This window comes from Sander vitreus, chromosome 18, assembly GCF_031162955.1.
Source record: "Sander vitreus isolate 19-12246 chromosome 18, sanVit1, whole genome shotgun sequence".
NCBI lineage: Eukaryota > Metazoa > Chordata > Actinopteri > Perciformes > Percidae > Sander > Sander vitreus.
This window is the reverse complement of record NC_135872.1, coordinates 16458943-16475994: the sequence shown is the minus strand read 5'-3', so window position 1 is coordinate 16475994 and position 17052 is coordinate 16458943. Positions and strand designations below refer to the sequence as shown.

General features: G+C 41.6%; 2 protein-coding genes across 7 annotated transcripts in view; both read right to left on the bottom strand.

Moving 5' to 3' along the window:
- Positions 1-1364, bottom strand: part of LOC144533055 (estrogen-related receptor gamma-like) — a 28655-nt gene extending 27291 nt beyond the window's left edge. The window contains exon 1 of the mRNA XM_078274150.1: positions 1255-1364. The gene's annotated coding sequence lies outside the window, so the exon portion shown is untranslated. The remainder of the gene's footprint in view (positions 1-1254) is intronic.
- Positions 1365-5557: 4193 nt separating this feature from the next.
- Positions 5558-15986, bottom strand: gpatch2 (G patch domain containing 2). 6 transcript variants are annotated; one of them, XM_078274330.1, is made up of 11 exons: positions 15785-15986; positions 14681-14924; positions 12589-13139; positions 11895-11959; positions 11610-11807; positions 10335-10446; positions 9327-9366; positions 9085-9149; positions 8771-8859; positions 7597-7735; positions 6113-6243 (listed from the first exon to the last, which is right to left on the bottom strand). In XM_078274330.1, the coding sequence occupies exons 1-11, from the start codon at positions 15883-15885 to the stop codon at positions 6210-6212; spliced, it is 1638 nt and encodes a 545-aa protein (XP_078130456.1). In that variant the 5' UTR covers positions 15886-15986; the 3' UTR covers positions 6113-6209. The 6 variants fall into 6 exon arrangements, with proteins under 6 accessions (XP_078130457.1, XP_078130461.1, XP_078130456.1 ...); XM_078274332.1 differs by having other exon boundaries at positions 12592-13139; XM_078274331.1 differs by lacking the exon at positions 7597-7735 and having other exon boundaries at positions 5558-6243.
- Between the last annotated feature and the right edge of the window lie 1066 nt (positions 15987-17052).

Below are 17052 nucleotides of genomic sequence, written 5' to 3'. Positions count from 1 at the left end.
CAGCACCAAACACCTACTGCTGATGTCAGGAACTATTATACACACTTTCACATAACAACACAGAACACAGTCTATCTCATCATATCACTTTTATCTCCACAGGTGGCAAATTTAGCCCTCTGGCTCACTGTCAGCATGTCTACAATAAACAAATTAACACAGACAGAGACTAAAAGAGCTATCCTGTCATGTTGGTTTAAAAAAAAAAAAAAAAAAAAGTCTACCACAGCTTTGTGTATTCGCCTTCTGGCTTTCTTTCTATCTCCCCCATCCATCGAGCCACCCCTCTAACGTGGTCTAACACATTCTGTCAGCAGCTCCACAGGTGAGCCAGTATCAGCTCACGCCGCCACCTCACAGCATGGAGAGCTAACGGCAATACTCGTCTATCTTTCTCTGATTCCATTACCTTCTTCCCTTCTTTCTAATGCTTCACGCTGTGCCGCCATCCGTTCCTTCCTTCCAGTCCTTCCTCATCTGATCATACAGATGCACCCATGGGGGTACTGCTGGGATTTCCTTGCTTTTGGGCAAAATGTGACACCAGGCCATTTTCCTCATGGCTCTGCCCCCTCATCCTCACCCTACACTACCCTTCACCAGGCTTTGGGGTCCTAAGTAACCCCACCTTCCGGTAATCCTTCAGCCCACTCAGCACAGTCCACTGGTTCCTGGCCATGCCAAGGTACACCAGTCAAAATGTAATTTTCTGCAAGATTACACATGATAATGACTCGCTTTGGAGGGTTGCCATGAAAGATGACTTCCAAATTAAAGATGCATAACTATCGATCTGTCAACAGAAGCAGCGAGGAAGAGGAAAGCAGCTTCAGAGATGTACAGTAATGTTATGTTTACTGACATGTTTCTTAACGCCAAACAGACACACAATGGCACAGTGGGCGCTGCTGCAGACAAACTGAGTATCTGAACAATTGCAACTGAACTGCTTACAAAGTCCTACATAGGCTGAAAAGCAAGTATTGATGGGAGCCAATAAAAAGCCTGAGAGATGAGTGCACCTGGGAGCAGAGTATCCCTTCACCTGGGTCAACACACACACACACACACACACACACACACACATATTTATATACATATATTGTGCGCACCTCTGTTTCCATTCAAACACCTCACTGGAGTGTTTCTAAGCAGACAGGAACAAAAACACATTGGTCCATTTGCTGCAATTAAAAGAAGCCTGCGCCTACTTCTTCCCGTTCGCTCATCTTAATGCTTTTGCTCAGCACTTACTGTCAGTTTCATCCACTGGCTGGATGGCCGGTCCTCCGCTCTACAGCTGCAGTCAGTCAGTCTGAAGGACAAACGCTCCAGCTCTCCTCGCCTCCGGTCTTTGTGGCTCAGCGATGCAGCAGCGCACACACACTCTCCCAACACACACACATACATAAACACACACGCACACATTCCCCTCTCCTTCTCACTCTGATCTAGTGCTGAGTTTACCTACCTACCTAGCTTGCTGGCAGGGGAGTCCTGAGAGTGTGTCTAAGAAAAGAGGGGTGGGATTGGGAGGGGGGCGGGGAGGGGGGCAGCCAGCGTTCTCTTATATTCAGCGGGAGGTGGTGGGTAGAGGGGAGGGTAGAGGACACAGCGCTCCTGTATTCCCATAGATACAGAGAAGGGATTTCTATTGCAACCTTGCAAAGATGGGAGAGAGAGGGAGAGAAAAGAGGGAGTGAGGGAGGGAGCCAGAAAGAGCATCATATTACAGCGATGTTGAGTCAGCATGTAAATGTGACGCATGTTTTGATAAGAGTTAGAAATACTTAGAGGGCATGTTTTATTATGGACAGTTAAGGAATAAAAAAGAGCTTTTGTTTGTTTGTGCATATGCTGTCATCAGAAAACTCTAGAAAGTTCTCCTGGTTTGTACAAAGAACAATTCCAATGAAGTTGGGACATTGTGTAAAACGTAAATAAAAACAGAATACAATGATTTGCAAATCCTTTCCAATCTATATTCAATTGAATACACTACAAAGACAAGATATTTAATGTTCAAACTGATAAACTTTATTGTTTTTTTGCAAATATTCACTCATTTTGAATTTGATGCCTGAAACACATTCCAAAAAAAAGCTGGGACAGGGGCAACAAAAGAATGGGAAAGTTGAGGAATGCTCAAAAAACACCTGTTTGTATCATTCCACAGGTGAACAGGTTAATTGGTCATGATTCGGTATAAAAGAAGCATCCCCAAAAGGCTCAGTCATTTACAAGCAAGGATGGGGCGAGGTTCATCACTTTGTGAACAACTGCGTGAGCAAATAGTCCAACAGTTTAAGAACGTTTCTCAACGTACAATTGCAAGGAATTTAGGGATTTCATCATCTACAGTCCATAATATCATCAAAAGATTCAAAGAATCTGGAGAAATCGCTGCACGTAAGCGGCAAGGCCGAAAACCAACATTGAATGCCCGTGACCTTCGATCCCTCAGTGCATTAAAGACCGACATCATTATGTAAAGGATATTACCACGTGGGCTCAGGAACACTTCGGAAAACCATTGTCAGTTAACACAGTTCATTGCTACATCTACAAGTGCAAGTTAAACCTCTACCATGCAAAGCGAAAGCCATATATCAACGACGACGAGAAACGCCGCTGGCTTCTCTGTGCCCGAGCTCATCTGAGATGGACTGACGCAAAGTGGAAAAGTGTGCTGAGGTCTGACGAGTCCACATTTCAAATTGTTTTTTGAAATCATGGACGTCATGTCCTCCGGGCCACAGAGGAGGAGGACCATCCAGGTCAGGTTTTGGAGCAACATATGCTGCCATCCAAGCAAATACTTTTTCAGGGGCGACCCTGTTAATTTCAGCTAGCTTCAACAAAAAGCGTCCACAGTTCCCAAATGCTAATTGAGTGCTGTTAAAAGAAAAGGTGATGTAACACAGTGGGAAACATGCCCCCGTCTCAGCTTATTGGATGTGTTGCAGGCATCAAATTCAAAATGAGTGAATATTTGCAAAAATATTTTATTAGTTTGGACATCAAATATCTAGTCTTTGTAGTGTATTCAATTGAATATAGGTTGAAAAGGATTTGCAAGTCATTGTATACTGTTTTTATTTACGTTCTACACAATGTCCCAACTTCACTGGAATTGAGGGTCGTATTTGATCAGTGGATGTCATGAAAGGCCATGAATCAGCTTCACTACCACTGGATGTTAACTAGATTTCAACAGGTTTGATTTTACAGTGGTTTTTGAGTTTGAAACGTGACCACAGACTGTGAAAAACTAATTTCAAACAGTAACAAAGGTTTCTGTTGGCAGCTGTCAGAGTGAGTTAAACATATTTGCAGACATGGGTCAAATGTTTTAGGTACCAGCACCTCTAACGCTCCACAATTAGCACATTATATGTTGTTAGTTTAATTTGTAGAAAAATGGAAGTGTGGTTTTACAGGTTTTTTTTGCCGGACTATTTCTTTCCTGGAGTCTTGTCATCGCTGGAAGGTTGCCAGGCAACCAGCGCCGAATCCAGGAAGTGACTGCACCAAACAAATCATTTTTACGCTTTTAAACTGATTAAACAAACAAACGTGTTAAAAACTTTGAAAAGGTGCTAGTAGGTGGGTTTTCTTCCATTTGGACACAACAAGGCTAGCCGTTTCCCCGTTTACAGTCTAAATGCTAAGCTAACCGGCTATAGCTTCATATCTTTTCATCCCATTCTCGACCAGAAAGAGAATAAGCACATTTTCCTAAATGTCAAACTCTTCTTTTTAAATGGTGCTTATCAATAATGTTTTTCTAAATGGACACAGCAGATTATGTTACCTGTTTTTAACTCTCAAATAGTGATATTAATATTGGTTTCCAGCATGGATCAGGCTCTAGTCAAAAATAAAAATCAACCGAGCCTTTGGTTTAAACCTCCTGATGAACTAGAGGGGTGGGATTAACCTAATAGTTCAATAACTACCGCACAGTTTAGGCAGTCTTTGAGTTTAATACTTGGTTGTGTCACTGACATCTCACACTTCTATGAACAGGAACTAGGCCTAGGGTAGAAGACCATTCATCCAGTGCTCAATGGTTACAACAACAAAGTAGAGGAAACAAATATTGTTACATTTACAGTACAACTTCCTGCACATTTAATTCATAATTTCATTCGTTATTCTAGACCTTAATCTCTCTACCTGCATTTAAAATAATTTCAAATCTGCATTCAGGACAATCTATGGTTGCAGGTAAGCTATATTAGCAAACATACTCTGAATGAACACAAGAAACAATATCACAGTTAAGTAAATGACAATGGGTCTAAAACTAAATTGTAATTAAAGTAGCTCTTCCTCTTTTGTTTTAGTTACGGACCTGCACAGTCACAGAGGTGTTTTCACTTCTGTCTGATTAGACTTCAGTCTATATTCCCGCAATGCTAAGAAAAGCTCCAATCAGACTAATTAAAGTGCTCACATTATTCTTTTTGGTGTTTTCCCTTTCCTTTATTATGTTATATATCTTTTTTGTGCATGTAATAGGCTTCTAAAGTGAAAAAGCCCAAAGTCCACCCCAAAGGAACTTACCATCTCCAACAGAAAACACTGTTCACAAACTGCTCCAAACAGCTCTGTTGTAGTCCAGTCGTTACTTCTGTGACGAACACGCATCACGTTGTAACACACGTTATAATGCTCGCCTAGCTGCTAGCGTGGCACGCCCTCATACTCTGCTTCTGATTAGTTAGCAGTGCTTACCTAGTTACTGCACATGTGCGACTCCCAACAAAGATGGAACAGAAGTGTGATGCCTCACTCTGTAGCTAAAACAGAGAGCTCAACACACAGGGTGAAAAGAAGAGCTGCAGCAATGTGCAGTACAACAAAAATATGGCGTTTTTTGAAAATTAAACCATGTAAACCTATTCTGATATAACCTCTAAATACAATTATGAACCTGAAAAAGAGCATAATATGAGCACTCTAAGTGAAAACACCTGTGAAACAAAGGTATGTAGGACCTTTCCATGTATATTATGACAGCAATATTTCTTAAACTTCTGAAGACATTGAAAAGAGCTACATTTATTATCTCTCTCTGGCACTGGAATCTCCAAACCTGTATGGAGACACTAAAATGCTTGTAAGCTGACAATCATACAGCCATTTTGTCATTGAGCATGGCTGTGGTAGACTAAATACTGCAGTCTGTGGTGCAAACATGTGCCAGGATAAAATACCTAAACAAACTGCGTGAAATAAGACAGTCAAGCAAGTCGTCGCAAGACTTTACTTCACATGTCCCAACGTGTTTTTTCTTAGTACATATCAGCAGAACCTGCAGCAGCCACAGCTACACATGCATACATAGTGGTGCTAAATGAAGGGAAAATTTTTGATAGATAAAAACATTCTGATGAGATGACTTCTTCCAATAAATGAACAATAAGTAAATGGGAAATAATCCAGAGATTCCAACACACATCCGCACAGTGTACCCTTACCTTTGTTACCTTAAAGAAGAACCTAAAATGAATCTTGAGGTATGGCCTACTGAAATAGTCTGATTCCAAAATTCTTGTGCAATACCGGACAAAACCATTTATTGTTAATTCACTAACCGATACCGCTGATTCATTGACCGAAACCACTCAATCACTGGCTCAGTATTTGGTCATCATTTCCCCAGTTTTCAAGCCAATTACAATGGCATCTGAGGTAACAGGGCTAAGGCGGCATGCCAGCTTTACAAACTATCAATGAGGCATCATTGTCTTATTTTCTCCAACATTTCTTGAGAGAACATGTTTGCAAGAAGTCTTTTCTTCTGCTCAGTTTCATTCACTTCCATGTCATTTGTGTGTGTGTGTGTGTGTGTGTCCCAGGGTTCTTGCCGTTTCCCCAATATGGGAAAGTTTCTATTGTTAGGACAAGCCTCATTCCTTCCCTTCTTATGACTCAGGTGCCTGGATTATTCTGGACCGTTTTTTTTTTTTATCTTTCATTGCCCTCAGCAGCATCTCCCTCACTCCTATCTCTTGGGAAGTCCCAGCAAGACTTGAGGTTCAGGATTCAGAAACCCTGTTGGCGTTCAGTTGAAACCCAGACCCGTGCCTTTGGGTCTCTGTGTGGCCCGGACTGGCTCGGTGATGCCCCTGCCCTCTGGACCCAGGCCCATCCCCGGGTTCCAGCCCATGCTCTGTAATATGCGGCTCCCCATGTTTGTGTCAGGGATGGGAGGCGCGTTCTCCCCGACCACTCCTGAAAAGAGAGGGGACAGGTTAGATAAGAGAGGGATTTCATCAGCTTATGTGTGAGTGTACATGTCTATTATATGGTTCCAGTTGTACAAATGTGAGGATTTGGTCTGTTTTACATCATTATAAATAGGATATGTTTGTGTTTTGAAGACATCACCTAGTTACTTTTGATGAGCATGTTTTTGTTAATAAATTAATCGAGCAGGAGAGGTTGCTTGTTTCACTCATTTGTGTTTTTGTCTATGTCTGGTAGTGGCTCTATATGAAAGTCTGTAAAACTTGCTGCACTAAAAAGATCTACTCCAGTAACATTATCTCTCCATTTAAATTGTTAAGCTCCTCTGAACACCTCTGATACATCTAAGAATAATACTAATGTAATCGACTTAGTCACATTTCCAGTCCTGTGAAGGACAGTACACCTATGTCTGTCTCAAACTAGACTAACCCTTTTGTCCTCGCCCTTCCTGGAGGTTCACGGTCCAGTCACAGATGCCGACCCATTACCCTTTTTAATCCCGTCTCGATTTGTATCAAGCACAGAGCAAAGCCGCACGCTCATTTACACACACACACGATGGTAGACAGTGGGTTCAAGCCAAATTGTCAGTAGTGCATTTGGCAGGCCATTGCCAAGCACTGCACCCATGTCTGGAGCAAGTGTGCTTGATATTTGCGCATAAGCGCGAGCTTATCTGTCCACTCTGCATGTTGACAGAGAGCGGAGCTCCGACACACACACACACACACACACACACACACACACACACACACACGGAGCAAACCCAAGCAAACTACGTCATCTCTGCTGTTTTCAGTCTCAGTGTGTCACCGCAATGCCAATAAAGCGGTCCCAAGTGTGGTTACAGTTTTCAAAACTTCACGCAAACACCGTTCACTGTAATATGATATTAATGGCGAGGCGAAAGCGGTTGTGGTGCCGTTGACGTTACACTTCCTCTGAGACAAGCAGGCACAACAGTGGTTTTTTTCCGCAACAAGGCAATTCAACGTGCTTTACATAACACATTAAAGAGCAATTCAAAACGGTCATGAAAATAAAACAGGCTAAAATAGAATAATATACAAATACAAGAATAAAACTTACAGTGAGTAATAAATAAATAAATAAATAATAATAATAATAATAATAATAATAATAAGTTGTAGGGATGGGAGAGGGAGGTGTTTTATGTTTGTGTTTTATTGAGTGTAAAATGTTCTAAATAAATAGAATAATGTTCTAAAATAGAATAATGTTCTAAGTAAATAGGATAAATAGCTTTGGAATTATTTTTACAACTGAAATAATTTTTGGGGGAAAAGTAGGAAGGAAAGTACTGAAAAAAGGTACCGTTGTGTTATGGGAAGTGAGGCTCTCCCGTGTGTAGGAAAGTACCGTAAGCGGCAGCTGCCGTTGACACAGTGATGCACATGCTTTTCCATGGGTAGTGAAGCTACAGTAGTTGTTGTAAGAGTGTGACATGCAGGCTCTGCATGCACAGCAAACCAACAATCATGATCAATTTTAATCAGTTTATCAAACAACCAAAGCAGGCCCTGCTAGTCGACCACAACCTGACATTTAGAGGAAGCAACATGCATGCATTATTAATATCATTCACTTTAGCCTGGATTGATATTATATGAATACAATGGTGTCATGTCAGTCAACCAATGTATTTCTTCCTAATTTCCCTCTCCAAAATCACTTCAGAAGAGTAATCACAGCGCTTACTTGCTTTGGTTTTTGTAAAGCATTAAAGTTCAACAAAGACTGGTTCACATAAGAACATTTCCTTTTTCATTTTTATTTTCTATGTAGATGCACTCCCCTACAAAATCACTCCAGTAGTTGAGAATTATTTAGTATTTCTAAATAGGGCTATTTATGTCCTCTTGTAAAAATCGCAATATATATCGCAGGGCAAAAAAATATCGCAATCTAAGTTTTTTTCAATATCGTGCAGGCCTAGTGAACGCTATCCAACCCTAACTACATATATTATAACTGGAGTTGGGTCTAACAGTATTAGGCTTTGCTACCACGTCCTTCCTCTAAAAGGATCAACCGGCCCAGAGGTGAAGAGAATGGTTTTGGGGAGCGGGGTGATACACAAGTGTTACTGGCCAAGAGCTAATCCAGTATCTCTGCTCTGATAGCATGACTAGCCAGCTGAGTCTTGTCCAACAAAGCTTAGGAGGAAGGGGGGGGGGGGTAAGCATGGCTTAATAATGAGAGAGGAGGAAAGAGGGAGCAAATGAAGGATGAATGACTCCCTTCTCTCAATTAATTCTTTTACAAATGTGCAGTGAAAGCCTAATTTTTTGTCCCAGTCCCTTGTGTTTACATCAGTGTACGTGCGAGACAGGAGGAAATGAGGAAAGCAGGCTGGTGGGCATACTGAGCTCAACCAAGAGGGGGAGGAAAACGGGCGAGAAAGTGAGAGCCAAAAATACAATAAAAGGGGCGGTTGGTAAAAAGTGCCAGATGGTGTGTTAGGTGTAGCTAGGTTTGCATCCAATACCTGAGGGGGCGGTGGAACCGAGGGGGGCAGCTTTTCGCCTCCGCTTGACATCCCCTGTACACAGAGAGCCGAGGTGCCCGCTGGTCTGTCTGCAAAACCAGCCAAGCAAGACAAAAATGTGGGAGCATTAGTTTTACCTTAAATAACACTGAAAAGTATTATTTTTCATTTGGAAAATACCATTAAACATTATGAAAACAATAGGGGGTTTGGTCAATGAGACTGCAGCAGAGACAAAAGCAGGAACTAAAGGAAAAGAGTCTTGAGTTCTGGTCATAAACCACTGGTGTTTTTAGTTAAACTGTTGTTCTCACCTGCTGGCTGTTTTTACTGAACAGCTTCTCCGATGCCCTCTGTCTGACCGTGGGTCCCAATGCAACTGAAGTGGCATCGGTTAAAGATAAGGAAAAACTAAAGTTAAATGTTCAAGCAGTTAGCAAGAAATCCTTATAACACTAGTGTGTTCAACACCAACCACATAGATGCTTGTAATAGATCTACATCTAAAAGTTGCATTTCAAAAGAGATTAAAATGAAGAAAAGCAACATGGCTCACCTGTCCGTGTTCTCTCCTCGAGGCCGAGCTAAACCAAGGCCTGTTCAAGATATAATGTGTAATTAGGGCCCTCAAATTCCCATCAAGGCAACGTTCCAGAGACAGAAACCCAATTGCTATTCATCATCATGTCTTGCCTTAAGTAAACTGTTGGACCTTGTCCATCAGACACTTTTACAGAAAGTCAAGAACCTTTTTAGACTTTAAAAAGGTATGTGCAGGTTGGTCAGTTGGCGTTCATAAACACACAGCGTTTAAAGTTGGCCCCTCCCCCTCAGCTGTGAGGAGTTGCTGTGCTCCGAGTGTGCGTCGGTATCAGACGCCGCGGGGCGTGACAAAGGGGCAGTACCTGGGAATGAGAACGTCCCACACACCTGGCTATTGGCTGGGGGTTACACACTCACGGTGGGCCCAAAGGCTCTGTGCTGACACCCATAAATGCCCCGCACACAGAAAAATAAGAAAAAAAAGAACATACAGTGTGAGGGCAGGGTCTCTGCAGATACAGACACCGTCACACACTCCTAGTGGGTAATAAGTTATGATTGAGAGGGACTACTTTTGTATTAGTCTGTACATTGTTTTTAAGGATAATCCTGCATATTATACCTTTAACTTTGGAACCTTATGTGCATTTGGAGTGCAGGAACTTACAGTTTAATACTTTTAGTTGATAAGGGCCAAATGTGGAAGCAGTGATATGAACATGATGAAAATTGGTATTGTCTGTGTTCCAGTTTACTTTGCTTTTATATTAATCCTAATACTATTTTTAAGACATATTCTTTGTATGTTTTTGTTTCATCTAACCCCTGCTGTCTGCAAACCAAACGTGCGTACAAGACACGGAAAATATGGCTCGCCGGTCGCTACTTGTCTCAGTCTTTACCACTTTATTTGTTAATAAAATAAAATACAACTCAAACTGCTTCACAATTATGAGAGCAGATTAAAAGGAAATATATAACAGTCAGAGTTAATAGAAATAAAAAAAAGATGGGGACTCACTCATGGGAGTCCTGGGTTTGTCTGCCCAGTCTGTCGTTGAAGCCTTGGCCGGAACTGCCTGCCTGAGACGCCTGCTGGTTTCCATGGAGACGACTCAGTCGTGCCTGGAACACTGACAAATACCTCTTTCACACCAATGACCAGGGTCGGACCAGGGTGTTCAACCCTTCTTATGTCAATTCAAACCAAGCCAGTCAACACGGTTTGAACCCGACAATTCAGATTCGACCTGGGTCACACCCGGGAGAGACGCACACCAATCACCTCACGTGCTGGAAATGTGCGGGGGGGGGGGGGGGGGGGGGGAATTTACACGTCATATTCAGCGGACAGCTAACGTTGTCGCATACGTCCAGTCCAGCTGTACTAGTGTTTTGTAGCCTATTTAAAATGTCTCATTGTACAGTATATATTAGAACATCGCAATAATGAACGCAGCTCACTTTGACGTTAAAGACATGCTGAACTGGTTTGGCCTGTGATATTAGGATTACTTCATTCCAAACATAACATTTTAAGACCAAAATCAAAACACAACCACAGACTGATGCGTTCTGAGGGTTTAATTCTGCAGTAGCTATGTACGGTATACACACACAAAAATGTGTCAGGGTTGTCAAATGAATAGACATATTCAGAGGCTTTCTTACCCCGTTTTATAAAGTACAGAGTAGAATGCAATTTTTTTGTACTGCTGGACCGTAGTTGTAGCATTTAGAAAGCTGCATCAAAATTAGATAGGAACTAACAGCTGTTATGATTGATGCAAAGCACTGGACATGACATCACTGACCCCATTACATGTAACGTTAATTCTATCATTTCTGCGGGCGATAAATATCAGGACATTGATTTTGAAATGATAAGATTGGTTTGATTATTTTAACATTTAAAATATCAGTAAGTGAGAGAAAGGCATAATGCCTACTGGTACACAAGGGTGACCACTGAGGATGGACTGTATCCAGAGGAACTGGGATATTTATGTAAACATTTTTTAGGAAGGCCTTAGTTTTATTTGTCTGAATAATTTATGTTTTCCTATTTTGTACTGCTTGCTTAAACCATGGGTAGAATATGTTATTCCCTATATTTACTATAAAACTTTAGAGTTAATCTTACCATAAACACTCCTATTATCGATCTATCTACGTTTAATTTCAGAATTTGTTACGAGCCACATTTAAAAGTGAATTATTATTATGTGTCTTGAGTTTCTAAAAAAATAAGAATGCGTTTCTAAAAAAGTATTCAGTCTGCATGTTTCCAGCCTACCTCTCTGTGCTCCAGGGCTCATGAGGGGGAAGGATCCAGTGATGATGCTGTTGAAAACAGGGTCAACTAGGTCCAGCTCCTCTGACCCCGTGTCCCTCTCCCACCAAGGAACCACTCCTGCTATCGCACATGCACCTCCGGGTGCTGGGGCGGAGCCGGGCTCACCCTCATAGAACCAGTCGCTCTGCTCGTCATCGGCTGGAAGAGAAGCGTACGTACCAAATGTAAAACCTGTGAACGTCTTTTAGGTTTGACTAATCAATTCAAACAAATCTAAGTATGTACCTTGCCTCCCCTCATCATTGGTGTAGAGGCCTCCGTCACTGCTGTTACTGACACTGCTGGTCTCACTGTAAAAGAAAGAGCCACAGACACATTTCTGTCAAAACAAAAAAGCTTTGATGTTCGATACCAGGGTTTCTGTAGGTTTCAACAAGTCACATTTAAGACTTTTTAAGACCTTTATGAATTAAATTTAAGACCTATATCACGACATTAAAGTGACGACATTAAACGAAATGCAGAGTCACAAAAAAGTACTTGCAAGTAAATACATTTATTCAAATGGAATAAAAGCCACACAGAGTAATAATAATCTGTACATATTCAGCGAATTATATTTGGACTAGCAAAAGAAAGAACTACAACATAATAATAATAAAAAAAATGTATTTCAATGAGCATTAGGGGTAGCGTTACATGATGTAGGAAAATTGAGACCGGTTTACAATTATAAAAGACCTAGAACACAATACTTCAGCAAATATAGGACTTTTTAAGGCCTAATTTCTATTTTATTTTTTTATTTTAGACTTTTTAAGACCCAGCGGAAACCCTGGATACCCAAACCACCCACACCCACACACACACACACACACACACACACACACACACCCACACACACTACATAAGCAGAGCTAGAGGAGTTGCCACTTTTGGAAACATGGGGCATGAAAAAAACAAAAGTCAAAACACTAACCACCTGTCACTCATGTCCTCATCCGAGCCCTTCTGCTCCTCCAAATCCATCTTGTCCTTGGACCCTTCCGTTGGAGAAGAAATGTGGTCCTCACTCTCCACCACTACCCCTTCATCTGCAGCCTCCATGCCCAGCCTGTGGGGAGCCAGTTTCCTCTTCTTCACCCTGTTCTTTCCTCCCCCTGGCCCTATCAGTCCACCTCCACAGAGTTCCATGGCAACCCTGCCCTCATTAGCACCCAGTCTATGCGGCCTGGCACTAGCACGGGCTTTCGGGACAGGTGGGGGGCCTAACATGGTGCAGGAGGGGGGTTCTGGTTCTACAGGTGGGTCTACAGCCATACGTTTGACCTTACGTCTTCGTCTAAGGCTGCGAGTTCCCTCTGCGGATCCCAGGACACCCAAGTCGTCTGGCCAAAGCGGCCGCTTGCTTCGTCCCGTGTCAGCTGTTAGGAGGGTGCGCCGTTTGGGGCCAAGTTGTTCATCTGAGTCACTGTTGTCACGGGCATGGCTGTTGGCAGCAGAGACACCCCCTGTACTGGCACGGTAGTCCTGCAACAAACGTCATGGAAAATATCAGCCGGTGATTCTGATGCTAAATTAAGAAACTCAAACAAACTTAAGGATCTGGGCTAGAGTTACGTGGTCCATAACACTATAAGACATAGGGCTGAAACGATTCCTCGAATAACTCGAATAATTCGATTACCAAAAATCCTCGATGCAAAATGATTTGCCGCGAAGCTTTGTTAAATCAATGTTACCAACGTTATATTGCTATATCCACACGGATCATTATTATTGACGCACACCAGACGCTGCTCAGTCTGCTGGCGACACACGCCAGAGCGTAAATAGTGAGGGGCAAAGAGAAGAGACAGGCTGGAGAAAATGACAAAGTGTCCAAAGTTTGGAATCAGTTCAAACGTAATTAAAACGAAAACTCTGTACAGTGCGTCTACTGAAAAACCAAACTAGCTTACCACAATAATAGCACGACATCAGTGCTTCAGCATCTCAACAGAAAACATTTCTCATCCATTCCACGAAGCGGACCCAACAAAAGTAAATCACGGCGTTGTATGGACGATGAAACTACACCAAACACACCAACTAGCAAAAACAAAGACAAGAAAATACGTAGCGGTGACCACAAATTGATCTAAAGAGCCGATTTGTTGACTATCCCGTCGGAGAAACAGCTGACTGTTGCGCACCATTTTCTCTCTCTCTCTCTCTCTCTCTCTCTCTCTCTTCACGGAGCTACTGATAACTGATAAACAGCTGATCAACAATCTACTAGCATAAGTGTAACGGAGCTGTGTAGCATTGTAATCAAATATATAAATTAAAATAGATTGAGTATAATTAATATTTACATATACATATATTTACATATAGGCCTATATACAGATCAATCTCAGGATGAAACTTGTAGTTCTGAAAGTTAAGTTGCACAACTTAAGGTCATGTTTATGTATGTTTAATGTATGCCTTAGTGTGAGGTTGATGTCATTTCAGAAAATGTTTTCTTTAAAAATTTTACAATGTAATATGGCACTTAAATGCACTTCATATGTTTAGTTTTTTGAGAGATGATATTGTAAGCAATTTAGGCAACAAAAATGTAGCTTTTTCGGAAAATTAAACCAAACTGTTGTTTATTATTGCTCTTCAATAAAACAAAAGTATTTCTTATCCGATTACTCGATGGAATAATCGGTAGAATACTCGATTACTAAAATCATCGATAGCTGCAGCCCTAATAAGACAACTGCCACTCAAAGAATCTGTAATCAGTGGTCAATTCCAACTTCATGTGAAGACTAGCTGATTAGTTACCAAAGGATCAGAACGGATTAAGGTTTCTCTGCTCTTGTGGGGTATCCATTAAGATAAAAGGGAGCAAGTTGTGAGAGTATCAACAGAATAGCCTGGTTTCAGATCTCAAGACAACAACATTTCTGGATGTTCTAGCTTAAGGACCTTTCAGTTGGTTTGTTGACAGTGCTTTTTAGCTGAAAAGTCCTGGGTGAAGAACTGTGTAACTTAACCACCAAATCATTGTCCTCCATCCACTCAACCCAACTCACCTTGTGTTCTTCCACACTGGACTCTGAGCCCTCACTGAGGTGGCCTGTCTCCCAAGGCGGGTGTGGGTTGTCCGAGCGTCGTTTTCTGCCCCTCCGCTTCCGAGCCTGCCTCTTCAGCAGGCAGCCCACGGCCAGTGCATGGTCACCTCCATCACCAAAACCACCACGCGCAGCTTGCTCTGAGCTCTCCTCCAGTGCTGACACCAGGTCATGGACCAGCTCGTCCATCGTCCGGTGAAAGTGCCTGAGGTGGAGGGGGAAAGGGGATACTATTTAACACATGCACGCCTGGACACTTTAAAGCATTAAAGAATGTAACTTGTGTTTTATAGCTAAAGTTACAAGCAGTGCGTATGCTATGGGTGCTGTTGTGATACTTATTGGCATAGCAGGCCGCAAGACGTATCAGTGTGTATGTAGGAATGATTTGCAAATTGTCATTGGGGATCTGAAACGACAGGCTAGAAACGTTAAGTGACCGACCTAAATCCAAGCGCCGTAACGTCAATTAGCTTAACGCTAGCTGCTGTCAACGATGTAAGACATGGGAAGCTACGACACTCACGTTAGCCAGATAGCTAATTATTCGTATTTTGCACATCATTCATCTCTTTTCGTCGAACGAAGTTGTAACGTTATGTAACAGCCAATGAGTTCACTGCGTTTTGCGTCATACTTAATACATCTCCAGAGGTCTGATGTAACGTTAGGAGCCTGCGGTGTCATGTGCAAACTCTTCTCTGTAATAACACTAACATTTATCTTCTTTAGTTAGCTGTTTGGGTTGTTATAAGCGTCATGAGCTAACGTTGTCTTGCTAGTTAGCTTAGCTAAGTCAACTAACGTTAGCTAATGTTACAGCAAACTTCCAATTAACCCTGAAAATATTAGTTAACGTTAACTAACGTAGCTAACCATTAAGAACCTAGATTCACCGCGTTAAATTAAGGTAACTTTAACGACTGTCACCGGAAAGTAAACAACGAAGAAACCTTCGATATTAGTTAGGCAGTTAGCATAACTAGCTTTAGCTCTTTAGCTGGCTTATTCACAAGAGTTGAGTGGACAATGTGTTACGTCTCACTGATTTCAAAGACCACCTACCAGCCGGTTCCCGCTTTGCCGATGGTTTTTAGATTAGCTGCACCAAACATTAAAGCCCCCCAAATGCCCGATATCTTTAGCCAGAAACTACGGACAAACATTTACACAAAACAGACACCATCCTGACACAAAAGCTAACGATCAGCTAGCTGGATCAATATGCGACAAGAGGAGAAGGACAGTACGGCATTATGCTGCCTTCAAGTGCTGCACAACATTTTTGTCGTTCGCTTTTTGGAGAGCAGAAGCCTAACATTAGTCAAATAATGAATACTAATTATCATATTTTGATTCGATTTTTTTTGGTTGTTGTTTAGATTTTGATTCGACAAGTTACCACTCATCAGCCAGTAAGTTGTACTACTATTTTACAGAAATATAATGTCATGTTTTCATTAACCATTCAGTCCACAGAAATACAGTAAATGAAACAAACCTTTACCTAACCTAACAAACCTAAACCTAACTGAGCAACCTAATCTTATGGAGCCTTATGAAAAAGCTAGAACATTGAATCATTTGTCAAATTTAACCAACAAAATCCAACCAGACCTAAATTTAAAATTGAATATAATTGTAACCCAAAAAAAGTGAGGCTCGGCTTAACTGTAAGTGGCATTTTATTTTTGTTAGTTGATGAAAGTAGACTGTTGTTTTTCATAGAATATTTGACTGAGAGGATACATTCTGTTTCTGTATATATTTAACGTTAGTTCACTATTCTACCAAAGACACAATAAGTATGTCTTTGTCGGAGTGTAAATATAGCAAGTGAATGCAACTTGACCTTTAATTCCAAATTCGCATGTAGTTACCTTTTTTGACCACAGGATGGCAGTGTAGACTTTTATTAAAAAGGCTTCGCAGTTGATGTGTATGCCATGGATGCAAGCAGTCAGCTGGTCTATCAAATATACACCAAAGGTTACCAGTTCAAAAACATCAGTGGTAACAGTGTACCAGGGATACTTGCTGAAGTCCAAGTAAGTATCCCCTCCCATGCAACAGGTGTTCCGATCTTGTCTGAATGTCAGTGACTGCACCACCGTGTTCAACATGGGGTCAACAGCAACAACAGGTGTCACAGTCACTGACAGGAGCGTAAATATAGACAGTGCAGGCAGCACAGTTGCACTGGGGCCCCTGGGTTGGGGGGCCTGTAGAGAGAGATATGGTATTTATTTATTTTTTTGTAAAATAGTCAGTAGCAATCTAAAAAACTATTCAATTAATAAATATTGTCTTACTTTTTGGGGGGTATTTTTGTT